Here is a 14,790-nt window from a genome sequence, read left to right on the forward strand (position 1 = left end):
ACATCTGGAAAGAGAGCTCACTCCGGCTCTCATTGGCTGCAAGATGGAGAGGAGCGTCTGTCCCAAAGTCTAGAACGCACCGGAAGTGCCCGCAAAGGGTGCGCTCCAGGCTGGACCAAGGCACGAAGGCGCGAGTTTGTCGGGCGGGCGCATTTCCGGCTAGTCTGGCGTGGGTGGGCTGCTTTTGGTCTCCCCAGCTCTTCTTTAGTCTCCGGAACGCCTTTTCCTCAGCTCCGTTCCCAACCCAGCCCGTCTCTGCCGCGGAAGGTGAGCGGGGAGGGGGAGGGTCGGGAAAGGAATGAGAAAAAGGTAAGTGCGAGCGCGGGTCCGGCCCCCCCCCACCTGCGGCTCTCTTGCGCGTCCACGAGCAGTCCTGTGGGCGCGCCCCGGAGGAGGAGCCTGAGCGCGCCCGACGAGAGATGTCCGTTTCTCCTGCGCGTGCGTCCTCCTGAACTGTGAGTACCGAAGAAACAAACTCCTGCTGTGTGGGTCTCTACGTCTGTGCTAGGAAGGCACCACTTTAGGGAAGGTATGGCTTAACCTCAAGGAGTTCACGGTCTAGTTGGGGGAGACTGATTCATTTATCATGTATGAAATGCTTCCTGGGCGCAGACCCGCTGTACGTAGCATTTGGAGGAGGGACAATGCTGAATTCATTCATTCATGCATTTATCAGAGATTAGGCGTCAGCTGTATACAGAGTCCCAAGCTGGTGCTGAAAGAGAATGTGAGCCTAAGTGAGAAAGTCCCTGCCCTCACGGAGCTCACACTCTGGTAGTGTGAGGTTCATTTGTTCAGCTGCACATCCATCCGGTCAACAAACATTGTTTCAGCACCTTTTGGAGGGCTATGGCAGCGTGGCTCGTAGATAGATTCAAGCCCTCCATCTGACACATGCCCGTGTGACATGGGCAAATCCCAACCTCTCAGGCCTCTGAACAACTAACTCTAGGACTATAAGTTATAGACAAGTTACTGAATGCAGATCTGCAGAGGGAGAAAGACTTTCCTCTTGGGGAATTCCCTATACCAGTGAAGTCACAGATTTGTACCTCCCCCTCTCCCCCCCCCCCCCCAATGTACAGAGTTCTGTGCCCAAAGGCCCAGCACCCTTTTGGGTAGTTTTCAAATAAATGTTTGTTCAATTAAATTGGGTTGCTCAGTGTTAGAGGAGATAGAAACTGTTGGAAGGGACCTTAGGCTCTCTGATACAACTTCCTCATTTTTGGTGCAGCGCATAGAGTTTTGGCATAGGAAGATATAACTTTTATTTATTATTTGTCGTTGTTGTTGTTTTAAACCCTTACCTTTCCTCTTGGAGTCAATACTGTGTATTGGTTCCAAGGCAGAAGAGTGGTAAGGACTAAACGAGGGGGTTAAGTGACTTGCCCGGGGTCACAGTTAGGAAGTCTCCGAGGTCAAATTTGAACCTAGGACGGCCTATCTCTGGGCCTGGCTCTCAGGCCACTAAACCACTTAGCTCAAAGATATGACTTCTAATTTTATGAGCCTGGCAAGTCATTGTAATCTTTTTCTGCTTCTTTTTCCTCATCTGTAAAAAGGGGACAATAATAACATGTAAAGCATTTTGCAAATCTTACAGGACTTTCTAAATGCTATTATTTTTACAAATGAAGAAACTGATACTTGGGAAGGTTACTACTACATAAGAACCAGACTCTGTTTTTATGATAGCTATTCTAGCAGGGATATTCAATGAATATTTATTAATGTCTGCTATGTGAAGAACCCTGAGCTTGGTGCTAGGGATATGTTTCTTGGATGAAACCCAGAACTTTCATCAAGTTTTCAGTCTGGAGAGTGGAGTGATCAGAGGAGTATGGAATGGAGAGGTTTCAACAGTTGGATCTTGAATCTTCCTCATTCCTGCCAAATGGATTTTGGATCTTCCTCATTCCCCCCAAAGAGTCCCAAGTCCCTGGTACACCTGCTCCTGCAAATTCCTTATCACAATATCACATTAGTTGAAGAAACTACAGATTTTTTACCCTTTACATGGTAGTAGCCTTCTAGTATTTGAAGACCTTTCATATGGAGGAAGGAGTAGATTTCATTGTAAGAGCAAAAGGGGGCATTATAGGGCTGCAGTGGGAGGCAAGCCTGGGAAGGTGGCACTGATACTCTGGAGGGACTTTGAATGTCAGGTTAAAGAGTTTACTTCAGTTGGTAACCATTTGGCTGCCATGGGAAATTGAAAAAAAAAATTCTGGGGTAAAGTACATGTAGTATTCTTATCAAATCAGCAGATAACCCAAGATAAGATTTAGGGACAGAATCCAAAAGGATTTTTAAAAAACCCTTATCTTTGGTTTTAGTATAAATTCTATGACAAAAGAGCATTGAGGGCTGGGCAAGAGCAGCAAGGGCTAGACAATTATTATAAAACTCTTTTGGTACCTTATCCTCTACCTTCATCCTTAGGGACCTAGGAAATAGTGACTGGTAGTGGTTTAAGTGACAGCAAATTACATAGCTGGGCCAGAATCACAGAATTTGAGAACTGAAAAGGAATCTCAGCAGCCATTTAAGTCAACCCATACACAAAAGGAATCTCCATCTTTCTCATTGGCAAGTTCTTCCTGGAATATTTTGGGAAATGGCTCAGGTCCACCATCTCTTATTTCCAGGACTTAGCCATCATGCACCTTCTCTCTTTCTTCCTTGCTTTTAGCTCCCTTTTTATGTCTTGTCTTCCCCTATTAGAATGTAAGTTTTTTGGGGCCAAGGGCTCTCTCATTTTTGCTTGTGATTCTCTCTCTTAGTTCAATGCCTGGCACATGGTAAGTACTTGCTGACTCATTATTGACTCATTGACCAACAGAGGAAAGACAGTTTCTGTCAGTGACCTGAATGCAAGGTTTGCAGGGGATGGCTCTCCTCGGGATACTAAAGAGTTGGAGTGGGTAGGTGGGTGTGTCTGTGGTGTATCCATCTGTCCTTGTGCCCCTCAGGGGGATCCATGAATTCTTCAAATGGGAGAATCATTACTTTTATAGACATTTAGATGGCATAGTAGATGCCATGCTAGATGGAGTCAGGAAGGTCTAAATTCAAATCCTGCCTCAAATACTTATTAGCTGTGTGGCCGTGGAGAAATCATTTAACCTCATTCCTCATCTGTTTCTGCATCTGTAAAATTAAGCTTTAATAACATCTTACAGGTTGTTGTAAGAATCAAAAGAGAACATAAAGTAGTTTGCAAACCTTAAAATGCTAGTTATTATTATTATTATTATTATTATTATATAAACTCCTTTAGTGCTTTATCCTGGGTACCTTCATCCTTAGGGGCCTAGGACATAGTGACTGGTAGTGATATTGTGATAGGAAGTTTGTAGGAGAGGGAGTGCTAGTGCCAGGACCCCTTGGAGATTATTTGGGGGTTGAGAGGGGGGAATTTCAGATTAGGACAGGTCTCATTTATGGTTTATTTTTCCTCTCTCAACTCTTGGTGTTCCCCAGGTGACTGTTCTTCCCCCTAAAGGAGCCCAGATCAGGTGATAGCAACTCTGCTTCCAAAGATGGTCAAGTCCCAGGTAAGCTGGCCTTCCAGACGTCTTGTCCATATTGTTTGAATGTGGCTTTCTTAAGATCTCAGTCCGGACATTCTCTGCCTAGTAAGTATCATTCAGAACTCTGAGCTCTGCATCCTCTTTTCAGGACCTGGGATCTCCCTGATGGTTGAGGGAGTCCACGTATAGGGCTCCCTCTCTCTTCTTTGACCTAGAATTTCAGATGTTACAGACTTAGGCATTAGAAATTTTCTCAAGACATTCTGCCTCAGACAGAACTACTAGTGTCAACTTATTCTTAGATCCTATTTGGTGACTGTGTTGATTTTGATCCCCATACTCTGGATATATGTGAAGGAGATTGCTTGGCTGGGGCAGTGTGAAGCTCCTCAGGCTAAAAGGACTGGAGGAAGGCTTCTCTATCATTGGAGGAGGAAAGAGCATCCTTTGTCTCTTGCCCTTCCTAGGTTAGTAGGGAATAAAGAGACAGGAAAGACCTAGGATGCTCCCAACTTTTTTCCCTTTCCATGAAAAGGAACAGCTTGCATGCAGTTTTGGTGACTATGATGGGGTCCAATGTCAGGCATAGTGACCTTGTCTGGAGTAGTAGGAAGTTCTTTCTTAGGTCATGCAGCCCTTTTTCTCCCACCTGACTGTGTGCTGTGCCTTTCATATCATAAGATTGCCATCCTTAGCATCTCATCCCCAGCACAGAGCTCTAGAGTTACCTCTGGGGCAGCAGGTATTTGTCATTTCAGGAAATGACATTCCAGGATGTGGCTGTGTACTTCACTCCAGAGGAGGTGAGGTACTTGGATTCCTATCAAAGAGCCCTCTACAAGGATGTAATGCTGGAGAATTATGGGAACATGGCCTCTCTGGGTAAGTAGTCTTCCTCTTTACCCCTTTGTGAATCTGCCTTTTGGGAACTCTGGGTTTTCTTAAGTGGGGCCTCAGAGGGTTTTGTTGAGTTATGATGGCCTAGAGGCAGATTGTCCTTTCTTCCGGAATGGGCTTGCCTCTATAGAGTAGACTGCTGTTAGGCTGTTCTTGGGGTTCTTTATCATCAGAGTTCCTTCTAGGAGACTATCCTGTGTTTCATATGGACAACTACTTGTTGGTGATTGTTAGACAAATTCTAATTACATAGGATGCTTTGGGTAGGGAGTTGAATGGGATGAACTCTGATTCTTTCAGCTCTGAGATTCTATGATTCTATGGCTATCCCTCAGCACAAATTACCAGCCTCTGTTTCTTTCTTCATGACAGGATTTCCAGTCTCCAAACCAGTCCTGATCTCTCAGTTAGAGCGAGGGGAAGAGCCATGGGCCATGGACCCACTGGTAGCAAAGGAAAGAAAGACCCAAAGAGACATTTCTTCAGGTGAGAGAGAGAGACTGGTGAGGTAGGAATTGTTCTCTTTGGAAGGCATTTGTGGAGGCATCCATCAAGCTGGGTATTAAATAATTGGAAGTCACACACTTGTGTCTCTCTCAGAAGCTCCTAGTTTAAGCCAGACTCACTGGCATATGCAGTTCAGGGAAGTACTTTGTGATTATATGGCTGTGTTTTAGAGAAGAGTGACATCAATCATTACTTCATATCTTTTGGTTTATAGGTTCCACCTTTTTGAGGGAGGCATTATGTTATAGGAGAAAGAGTCTTGGCCCAGATGTGAGGAGATATGGGATTTAGTGCAGGTTCTCCTATTTACTGACTTTTTGATCTTGGATGAATGTTCTTGTCTTTGAGTCTTGGTTTCCTTCTCTATAAAATAAATGCCGTGGTCTCTGAGGTCTCTCTGAACCCTTGTGCCTATGGTCCTGGTCATGGAAGGCCTTTTAGAGGAGTAGAATTTGAGCTAGACCTTGATGGGCAAACAGTTGTGGGTAGGTAAGAAGGAGGGCTTCCTGACAATGAATAAAGAGCAGGAGTGAGGAAGACAGGAGCAGAGGATGCTGGTGAGTCGTAGGAGCGAAGGTTAGAAAGCTGGAATCATGAAATATTGGAACTGGAAAGAACTTCTCCCTGAAGCATAAATCCCATCTATAAAATCTCTGAAAAATTATTACACCTGTAGGTTGGTTAGGATTGGATTGTGGAAAAAACTAAGTATAAAGCAGAGGAGTTCGAACATCATTAAGTAGGCAAAGGGGAACCGTTGATTTTTATGTAGGATGATCCTGACATGTATTTTATCATAATTAATCTGGAAGCATGTGAGAGTTAGATTGGAAGGAGAGGAATTCAAAAATCTTTTGAGTTGGAAGAGGTCTCAGAAGTCATCTGTCATCTGGTTTTAAATTCTTGTTTAATTGCCTGGGTTATTAATTTTTTTAATTGAATTCATTTTCCTGCATAGGTAGCATCCTCTACGAGTGGAGAGGGAGAAATTGAAGATACTAAAGGAAGAGGAAATCATTGGTGGTTCAGGATTTTGGAGGAAGTCAGAGGCAATTAGATTAAGAGCAGCACAGGCAAGAGGTTAATGTTGGTTGGGAAAGAAGAAACCAAAGTAGAATAGAACATATTAGATGGAAGAGGTTATCTTGTCAAGTCTCTGAGTAGAGGTTTGATGATCATTTGCGAAGGATGTTATGGAGAGGATTCCTACTTGTGTAGGGGCTGAACTAGGTGATTCTCTTATGATTTTGAGATTCTGTAATTGAGAAATGAAACGTGAAAATATGGGGATAGGCAGAGATACTGAGAGAAGCAGCTTTGGGATAGTAAAAAGAGGTCCAAATAAAGGACCTGAATTAAAATTTGGCTCTCTGACTTGGGAAAAGTCACTTAACCTCAGCTCGCTCATCTGTAAAATAGAGATACTTTTAATTGCATTATTTACATGAATGAGTAGAGTTATGAGTATTTTGTAAACTCAAAGTGTGTGAGCTATTGTTGTTATTATTTAAGGTACAGAGAAGAGGAGTTCATATCAGATGACCCCCATAACCTCAATAAAGAATGTGACATCATCTATTGAGAGAGTTAAGAGGCATGTAGGACAGGGGTGGCATTTAAGAAGAATGAAGTTTTATATTTGGGCTGGAAAGAATAGAGATATTAGGGGTTGGGCCTTTAGCTTCTTCTCCCTGTTTCCCAAGTTGAGGAAGTCCAAGAAATTATAGTCACTGTAAGAAGAGCAGGTTGGATATTCTATGAAAATCTGGCTTAAGTCACATGGTTTCCTCAGGGCCAGAGAGCAAGAATGACCCTCTCGTAAGTCATCCCCCTACAGAAATAACCTTGGGGAAGGGATGGGGAGCCATGGTTTGCAGATGATGGACCTTGTGATCTGGTTGGTGCATGTGGGCTAAAGAGCTGGCCTTGGAGTTTGGCCTTGAAGAAAATCTAGTTTCAAAGCTAGCCTCTGATCCATAATAGCCGTGTGACGTTGGGCAAGTCCCTGAACCTCTTAGTGCCCTGGACAGTTCTCTAAGACTATGAGGTAGCAGTTTGCATTGGTAGAGGGAGTTTTCTCATCTGGAGTTCCCATCTGCCACAAAAAAGAGAAAGAAACAAAAAACCAACCCAGCATAAAAGAAATCACCTTGGGGAATCTATTCACTGAGAAAGACACGGTTTCCTTTAGTCATGGTGGGCCTAGCCTTTTGATAAGTCTTATTCTACACAGATTCCTTCTCCAGTATTCCACATCTGCAATATTTCTTCCCTTGGAATAATAATAACAATTAATACTTTCTGTAGTGCTTTTAGGTTTATGAAGCACTTTTCTTAGAGTGCTGGGAAGCAGGCAGTGCAAGGATTGTTAACTTCGTTTTATAGGTGAGGAAACTACATCAAGAGGTCCCGTGCCTTGGTCAGGGCCCTCTATGGCCGGGACTTAAGCAAATTTTTTACTATACCAGATGCTATGAACTCATTTGGATTCATTCTTGAGTCCTGAGGCAGCAGGTACCTAGTAGCAGATAAATCTATCTAATATTTTTGAATGCCTTTGTGAACCATGGTCATAGGCTCAGCCTATGTCATAGGTCATAGTAGCTCAGCCTGACTAAAATAAAAAAGCATTGAATCACAGGTGGGCCCTTCTGTTTTCCCCTGGCAGGGAAATATAGACTTCCTTTGTTCTTATCTACTTCTGGTTTGGGTTTGTGGTTGGTTTTGTTTTTTTTTTTTTGGTTCCTCCTCCCTTCCTTGTATACATTCATTAGAATGTCAGCTCCTTGAGGGCAGGAACTGTTTTTGTTTTTGTTTTCATTGTAGTTTGTTGCCATAATCCCTTGCACACTGTAGGAGTTTAGCAAATGCTGGTTAAATTGAATTGAGTTTCTCATTCAGTTGTTTTCTGGAATTGTACCATGCCAGTCTCTATCACTCCTGTAGCCTCCTGTTCATAATTGTCTTGGTCACTCATTTATTCCTTTGTGTGACATGCTAAATAGGCTCTCCATGAAGACTCAGCAGTAGCTCAGTTTGAAGTATAATACCTTGGGGTAGTCACAAAGTTTCCTTGAAGACTTTTTGTAAAGGCTTATCTCTCTTTACACAAAACAGAGGACTTTGAACAACCAATTTAAAAACAAGACATTGATCAGATTTAATCTCTTTTTATGAAGGGGAAATGTGAAGGGGAGAGAGACAGTTGTTCAAAGTACACCCTTAGCCAAGATCTAAGAAGTCCAGTTAAGAATAACCATGAGTCTAAAAATAACAACAAAGTCAGTGGCATTTCAGATGGTCAAAATGTTTTGGGATTTATCATACCTGAAAAGGGACAGAATCATAACATCATAGATTTGGAGTTGGAAGGGACTTTCAGAGGCCATCTAGTCTTAACTTTCCCTCCCCTCCTCCATTTGATAGATGAGGAAGCTGAGCCCCAAAGAAGATAAATAACTTGAACAAAAAGGCACACAGTTACCACAGGCCCCGGATTTGAACCAGGGTCTTCTGACTCCTAATTTCAGTGTTCCTTCTACTGTATCTTGCTGAAATGATTTTTATATAAAGGAGAAAATAGCCAGGGAGTGCCATAATATGGGCCACTAAGGAGGGATCTGTAATAGAAATTTTCCCCCTAAACTGAAAAACATCTTCTTTCCCATTGATCAGAGAGAAAAGGAGAAAGGTCAGATCTCCGAGAGGCATTATCTCTAGCACTGATCCAGAGGGGAGTTAGGCTGTCAGGGAGCCCAATGGAGCTGGATATAAAAGGTGATAAACATTATGACAATATGGGAAGGGGGGGAAGAGGGTTAAATTGATTTAGGAGTTGTAGGGATGATAAAATGGAATCATATAGTTATTTTTAAACTTCAGGATTTGATATACATTTGGAAAACAAAAGAAAAAATGATAATTTTAATTATGCAGGTACTTCTGACTGTCATCCATTTCAATGAGTGTATGCCCCAGAGGGAACCTGTGATGGGAACTGGGAATCTGCAGTTAGTAGTAACTATCAGGTCATATGTCTCTCTTACCATGTGAGCATCTTCCCTGTGCTGAATATCATTCCACTTGGGCTGATGAAGCTTAGAAGGACAGTTCTAGTTGGCCTTCCTGCCATTCCCAGAATGCTCCTGCTGTGCTCCCTGGATTTCCCTATGTTCTTTTGTTTTGTTCTTAGGCCTTGCCCTTGGTGAAGCAGGAAGAAGAGTTATGGAGTGGTGTAACTACCCTTGACACTTATTGGTGAAGCCCTTTCAATAGTTTTTCCCCCCTTTAATCAGGAGAATTTTATTTCCAGCTAAATATCTACCTATTTTTGTTGCCATCTTTTTGAGTAGCCAGCAACTATTTTCTGCCTCTTGCATGATCAATAGCTTGTTTGGTACGATGAAAAATAAAATGTATAAAATTGTTTCCATAGTAAGCATTTCATTTTATCTGTTCTCTGATACAAATGATCTCCTTTAAAAAAGATTCTAGCCTGTTTCCAGATATAACCACCTATTGTACTATATTTTATGCATGTTTTAGGGGTTCTTCAAAGGTAATATTGACTATAGAGGATCCTTGTAAGATGCAATTTCATTCTCTTAAAGGAAGAACCTTTATATTTTTTAAGGGCAATTGAATTGTGGCCAGTGAAATTGTGGCCAGATTTTGATATTGAATTCAAGTCAGTGCTGGCAGAAGACTTCATTTTTCTGTGAATTGGTTACATGGTAAAATTTTAAGATGTAGACCACTTAGTGTCGTTGACATTTGCTAAAATAGTGTCAAGTGTGTACATGTAAAGGGAAGAACTCTTTTAAAAATCACTCCCTTTTAGGCATCATCTTGATTTGGTGATAGTTTTCCTGTTCTCTCCAAAGTTACTAATCATCTTTTAATTGACAAATATTTTTTATTTTTATATTTTTTTTATGTTCAGGCTTTTTTTTTTGTGATACAGTATACAGTAGGAATAACATGAAAATAAAAGTGCAGAAAACATAGTTTCTTCACACTTTACTCCTTTTAACCAGCAAAAAATCTGATATGGAGAAAGAATGTCCACTTATTTTATCTCCCCTGTTTCTCATTGTTAACCCTTTTCATCTCAGAAAGAAAGCCTAATCCATGACTCTAGTTGCTTTCTGGTGTCAGTATTTCCAAACACCTGCTGTGGGCCCCGCAGTTGTTCACTAGATTCAGTAGGAAGGCTATTGACAAATTTACTACATGGTCCTTCAATCTCTTTTTTCCCCTTGCAGGTAAAAAGCTGACTTTAAAACAGAAATATACCCTGTTTAGTAAACCCATACCAGAAGGTAAGTGTGGTTCTACAATTTTGTAACTCAAAGTTTAATTAAAAATTTAATTTAATTTTTTGCATCATCCCATGTTATTCAACTCATCCCCTTGCCCTCTGTCTATGTATACTACTTCTGACTGCCCTAATAATGATAAAGTTCTTAGACTTTACAAGAATCATCTTTCCAGGTAGGGATGGAAACATTTTAACCTTACTAAATGTCTTTTGATTCTCTTCCCTATTTGCCTTTATATGCTTCTCTTGAGTCTTGTATTTTAGAATCAGATTTTCCATTCAGCTCTGTTCTTTTCATCAGGAATGTTTTTAAGTCTTCTATTTCCCCCATTTTTTTTCCCCCCAAAGGATTATACTCAGTTTTGTTTGGTAAGTGATTCTTGGTTAAAGTTCTAGCTCCTTTGCTCTCTGGAATATCATATTCTAGACCTTCTGATGCTTTAATGTAGAAGCTGCTAAAGCTTGTGTTGTTCTGATCATGGCTCCACAATATTTGAATTGTTTCTTTTATGATAGCTTGCAATATTTCTCCTTGAACTGAGCTGGAATTTGGCTACGATTCTTTCCATTTTTATTTTAACTTTTGCTTTCAGAATATCAAGACATTTTTTTCCCTGATAATTTCTTAAAAGATGATGTCTAAGTTCTTTTTTTGATCATAGTTTTCAAGTAGTTCAATAATTCTTAACCTGTCTCTCTTGGATTTATTTTTCAGGTCATTTGTTTTTCCCATGAGATATTTCACATTTTCTTCTATTTTTTCATTCTTTTGACCTTGCTTTATTTTTTCTTAAATATCTCATAGAGTCATTAGCTTCCATTTGCCCAATTCTAATTTTTAAGGAATTATTTTCTTCAGGAAGCTTTTATACTTCCTTTTTCATTTGGTCAATTCTACTTTTTAAGAGTTCTTTATCAACATTTCTGAACACTTTTTAATTCTCTTTTGCTAGGTGTTCATTCAGGTTATGACTGCTAAATGTAGATGTCCCACAGGACTCTGTCCTGGGCCTTCTCTTCTCTCTCGACTATTTCACTTAGTGAAACATCAACTCCTAAGGATTCAATTATCTCTGTGCTGATGGTTTTCAAATCTATCTAGCCCTCACCTCTCTGCTAACCTTTGCTCTCACATCTCCAACTTCCTAGTGAGCATCTTGAATTGGCTATCTTATAGGTCGCTTAAACTCAACATGTTCATACTAAACTTATATCTTTCTACCCCAAACCTTTCTCTTCCTAATAACTTTCCTAATAATGTTAAGAACACTACCATCTTCCAAGTCATTCAGGCTCATAACTTAGGTGTCATCCTCTATTCCTTACTCTCTCTTACACTCCACATCCCCCATTCAGTGTTGCCAAATGTTATCTTCAAAACATTTATCATATCTACGTTCCCTTCTCTCCTCTGACAACATCACTATTCTGGTGCAGGCCCTTATCCCCTGTGCTTGGATTATTGCAGTAGCCTTACTGGATGGTCCCCTTGCCAAAAGCCTCTCCCAACTCTATTCCGTCTTCCATTCAGTTGTCAGAGTGATCTTCCTAAAGTACAGGTCCTACCATGTTAACTTCCAATTCAGTGACTCACTGTTATCTTCAAGATTAAATACAAAGTCCTCTGTTTAGCATTTAAAGCCCTTCATAACTCTCCTCACCTCCCTGCCTTTCTAATCTTCTTGGACCTCACAACTGTCACATCCTTTGGGATTCAGTGGTACTCAATTCCTTGTTGTTCCTTGAATAGGACACTATATCTCTTGACTTAGGACATTTTCACTGACTATCCATACCTTGAATACTTTTCCTTCTCATCTTTGCTTCCTGGTTTCCTTGACTTCCTGCACATCCCAGATAAAATTCTATCTTCTACAGGAAGTCTTTCTCTATCCCTCTTAATTCTGGTGCTTTCCCTCTGTTGATTATTTCCCTTTTTTTTCAAATATAGCTTATTAGGCGTGTGGCTATTATCTCACTGAGCTCCTTGAGAGCAAGAACTGTCTTTTATCTTTCTTTGTATACCCATTGCTTGGCATGGTGGCTGACACTGCTTAATAAGTGTTTATTGACTATCTTCTTCAGCAGTTTCTTTTCTCCTAGAAAAATAAAAATGTGATATTTTAATTTTCTTGTGTTCTAGATTCTAAGATAAGAAATGAGAAAAAAGAGGAAAGGAGGAAAAGGAGAAAAAAAGAGGATTCTTCAAAGGAAGAAATTTCTGGAGGTAGAGAATTTCAGAGGGCAATGCCAAGAAGACACTCTAGGAATGATCTCACAGATCCTGAGTTTGGACAAGCCTATGAACAAGATGGCATGTTGGAGGGACTTCCAGGAAGCTCATCAGGGCAGAGCCCAAGGAAATCACTTTCCCAAGAGAGGGAAGTCAAGTTAAAGTCCAGTTCTCACAAGAAAAATCACACAAGAGAAAGAGGCTCCAAATGCAATAAGTTTGGGGAAAACTTAGTTCTGAAATCAAGCCTTGTTATACATCATAAAGATCCTATACAAGAAAAAGGTCATAAATGTGATACATGTGGCAAAATCTTCAGATATAATTCAGACTTAATTAGACATCAGATTATTCATACTGGAGAGAGGCCCTATGAATGTGATCAATGTGGAAAAACATTCAATCAGAGTTCACACCTTATTCAACATATAAGAATTCATACTGGTAAAAAACTTTATAAATGTAAAGATTGCAGCAAAACATTTGCTCAGAGTTCACATCTTATTGAGCATCAGAGAATACATACTAGAGAAAGACCCTATGTATGTAGTGATTGTGGGAAAGCCTTCATTCACTGCTCCAATCTTACTGAACATCAAAGAATCCATACTGGAGAGAAACCTTACAAGTGTACCGAATGTGGAAAGGCCTTCTGTCATAGTTCAGATCTTATTCGACACCAGAGAATTCACACTGGAGAGAGACCTTATGAATGTAAAGAATGTGGGAAAGCCTTCAGTCAGAGTTCACTACTTATTCGACATCAGAAAATTCATACAGGAGAGAAACCTCATGAATGTAAAGAATGTGGAAAAGCTTTCATTCGGAGCTCAAGTCTAATTCGCCACCAGAGAATTCACACTGGAGAGAGACAATATGACTGTTTAGAATGTGGGAAAGCCTTCCGTCACAGTTCAGATCTTATTGAACACCAGAGAATTCATACTGGAGAAAAACCCTATGAATGTAAAGAATGTGGGAAAGCTTTTGTTCGGAGCTCAAAACTTATTCAACATCAGAGAATTCATACTGGTGAGAGACCATATGTATGTAATGAATGTGGAAAATCCTTCAGTCAGACTTCAAACTTTATTCAGCATCAGAGGATTCATACTGGAGAGAAACTCTATGAATGTAATGAATGTGGGAAAACTTTCTTTTTGAGCTCATATCTTATTCGACATCAGCGAATTCATACTGGAGAGAGACAATATGAATGTAAAGACTGTGGGAAATCCTTTCTTCACAAAGCTCACCTTGGTGAACATGAGAAAATTCACAGTGGAGAGAAACCATTTGAATGTAAAGATTGTGGGAAAGCTTTCATTCGGAGCTCAAAGCTCATTCAGCATCAGATAATTCACACTGGAGAGAGGCCCTATGCATGTAAGGAATGTGGAAAAGCCTTCAGTCGAAGATCAAATTTTATTCAGCATCAGAAAATTCATTCTAGAGGGAAACTCTGTAAATGCACTGAATGTGGGAAAAGTTTCAATTCTCCTTCAAGTTTAAGAAAACATCAAAAAAATCATAGTGCCATGGATTCCCTTGATTAAAAAAATTCCAGAGAAGCTTTTAAAATTGAAGACCCATAAACATAATTTGTTAAAAGATTGTCTGAGTGAGTTGAGCAAACTTGACGGTACTTGAAAATGAATGCTGGGTATTAGAAAGTGTATATTTACAGATTAGGCATGATCCTTATATCTTTCTGAGCCTGAGGGATATGCTTACTCTTTGAGCTAGTCATTTACTTGATATAGTAGGACTAGCTCCCTGGAATCACACACTTTCGGTCCAGAGATCTGATCTATATGTTTTTAATTTCCAAGTTTTCTTGAATTTCAATAAATTCTGGTTTTTAAGATCACAGTAAACATTTCATAATTATAATTAAGCTGTGAGAGAAAATAGCCCTTTAAAGGCTAAAAACTAATTTTAAAAATCCTACATGTAGTAAATACCTCTTTTATATACTGTTATGGTTTTTATAATAGTATAGTTTGTTGTTATTTAGTTATTTTAGTCATCTAATTCTTAGTGACCCTATTTGAGTTTTTCTTGGTTTGCCAGATGCTAGAATGGTTTTTTCCTAGCTCATTTTATAGATGAGGAAACTAAAGTAAACAGGATTAAGTGACTTCCCCATGGGCACACAGCTAGTAAATATCTGAGGTTGGATTTGAACTCCGGTCTTTCTGACTCTAGGATTGGTACTCTATTGTGCTACCTAACTGCCCCAATAGTGAAGTTTAAAAAACTGTTCCCCAGTTTAATTTATCATTCTCTTCAAAGCTGTT

At 40.2% G+C, this 14,790-nt stretch overlaps 1 protein-coding gene across 1 annotated transcript; it reads left to right on the forward strand.

Annotated features, from left to right (window-relative positions):
- Nucleotides 1-387: 387 nt before the first annotated feature.
- Nucleotides 388-14,280, forward strand: LOC123241872 (zinc finger protein 623-like). Its single transcript, XM_044669377.1, has 6 exons — nucleotides 388-455; nucleotides 3,484-3,557; nucleotides 4,292-4,415; nucleotides 4,803-4,916; nucleotides 10,202-10,258; nucleotides 12,401-14,280. Exons 2-6 carry the CDS (start codon nucleotides 3,543-3,545, stop codon nucleotides 14,044-14,046), a joined length of 1,956 nt encoding a protein of 651 aa, XP_044525312.1. The 5' UTR covers nucleotides 388-455; nucleotides 3,484-3,542; the 3' UTR covers nucleotides 14,047-14,280.
- The last annotated feature ends 510 nt before the right edge of the window (nucleotides 14,281-14,790 follow it).

The sequence above is a fragment of the Gracilinanus agilis genome, chromosome 1 (assembly GCF_016433145.1).
Source record: "Gracilinanus agilis isolate LMUSP501 chromosome 1, AgileGrace, whole genome shotgun sequence".
In the NCBI taxonomy this organism is placed as follows: domain Eukaryota; kingdom Metazoa; phylum Chordata; class Mammalia; order Didelphimorphia; family Didelphidae; genus Gracilinanus; species Gracilinanus agilis.

What these genes read in the sequence shown, in the direction of transcription:
- LOC123241872 (XM_044669377.1), top strand. An exon ending in CCAAAGAGACATTTCTTCAG is followed by an intron (nt 4,917 to 10,201) that starts GTGAGAGAGAGA and finishes TTCCCCTTGCAG; the next exon opens with GTAAAAAGCTGACTTTAAAA. An exon ending in TAGTAAACCCATACCAGAAG is followed by an intron (nt 10,259 to 12,400) that starts GTAAGTGTGGTT and finishes CTTGTGTTCTAG; the next exon opens with ATTCTAAGATAAGAAATGAG.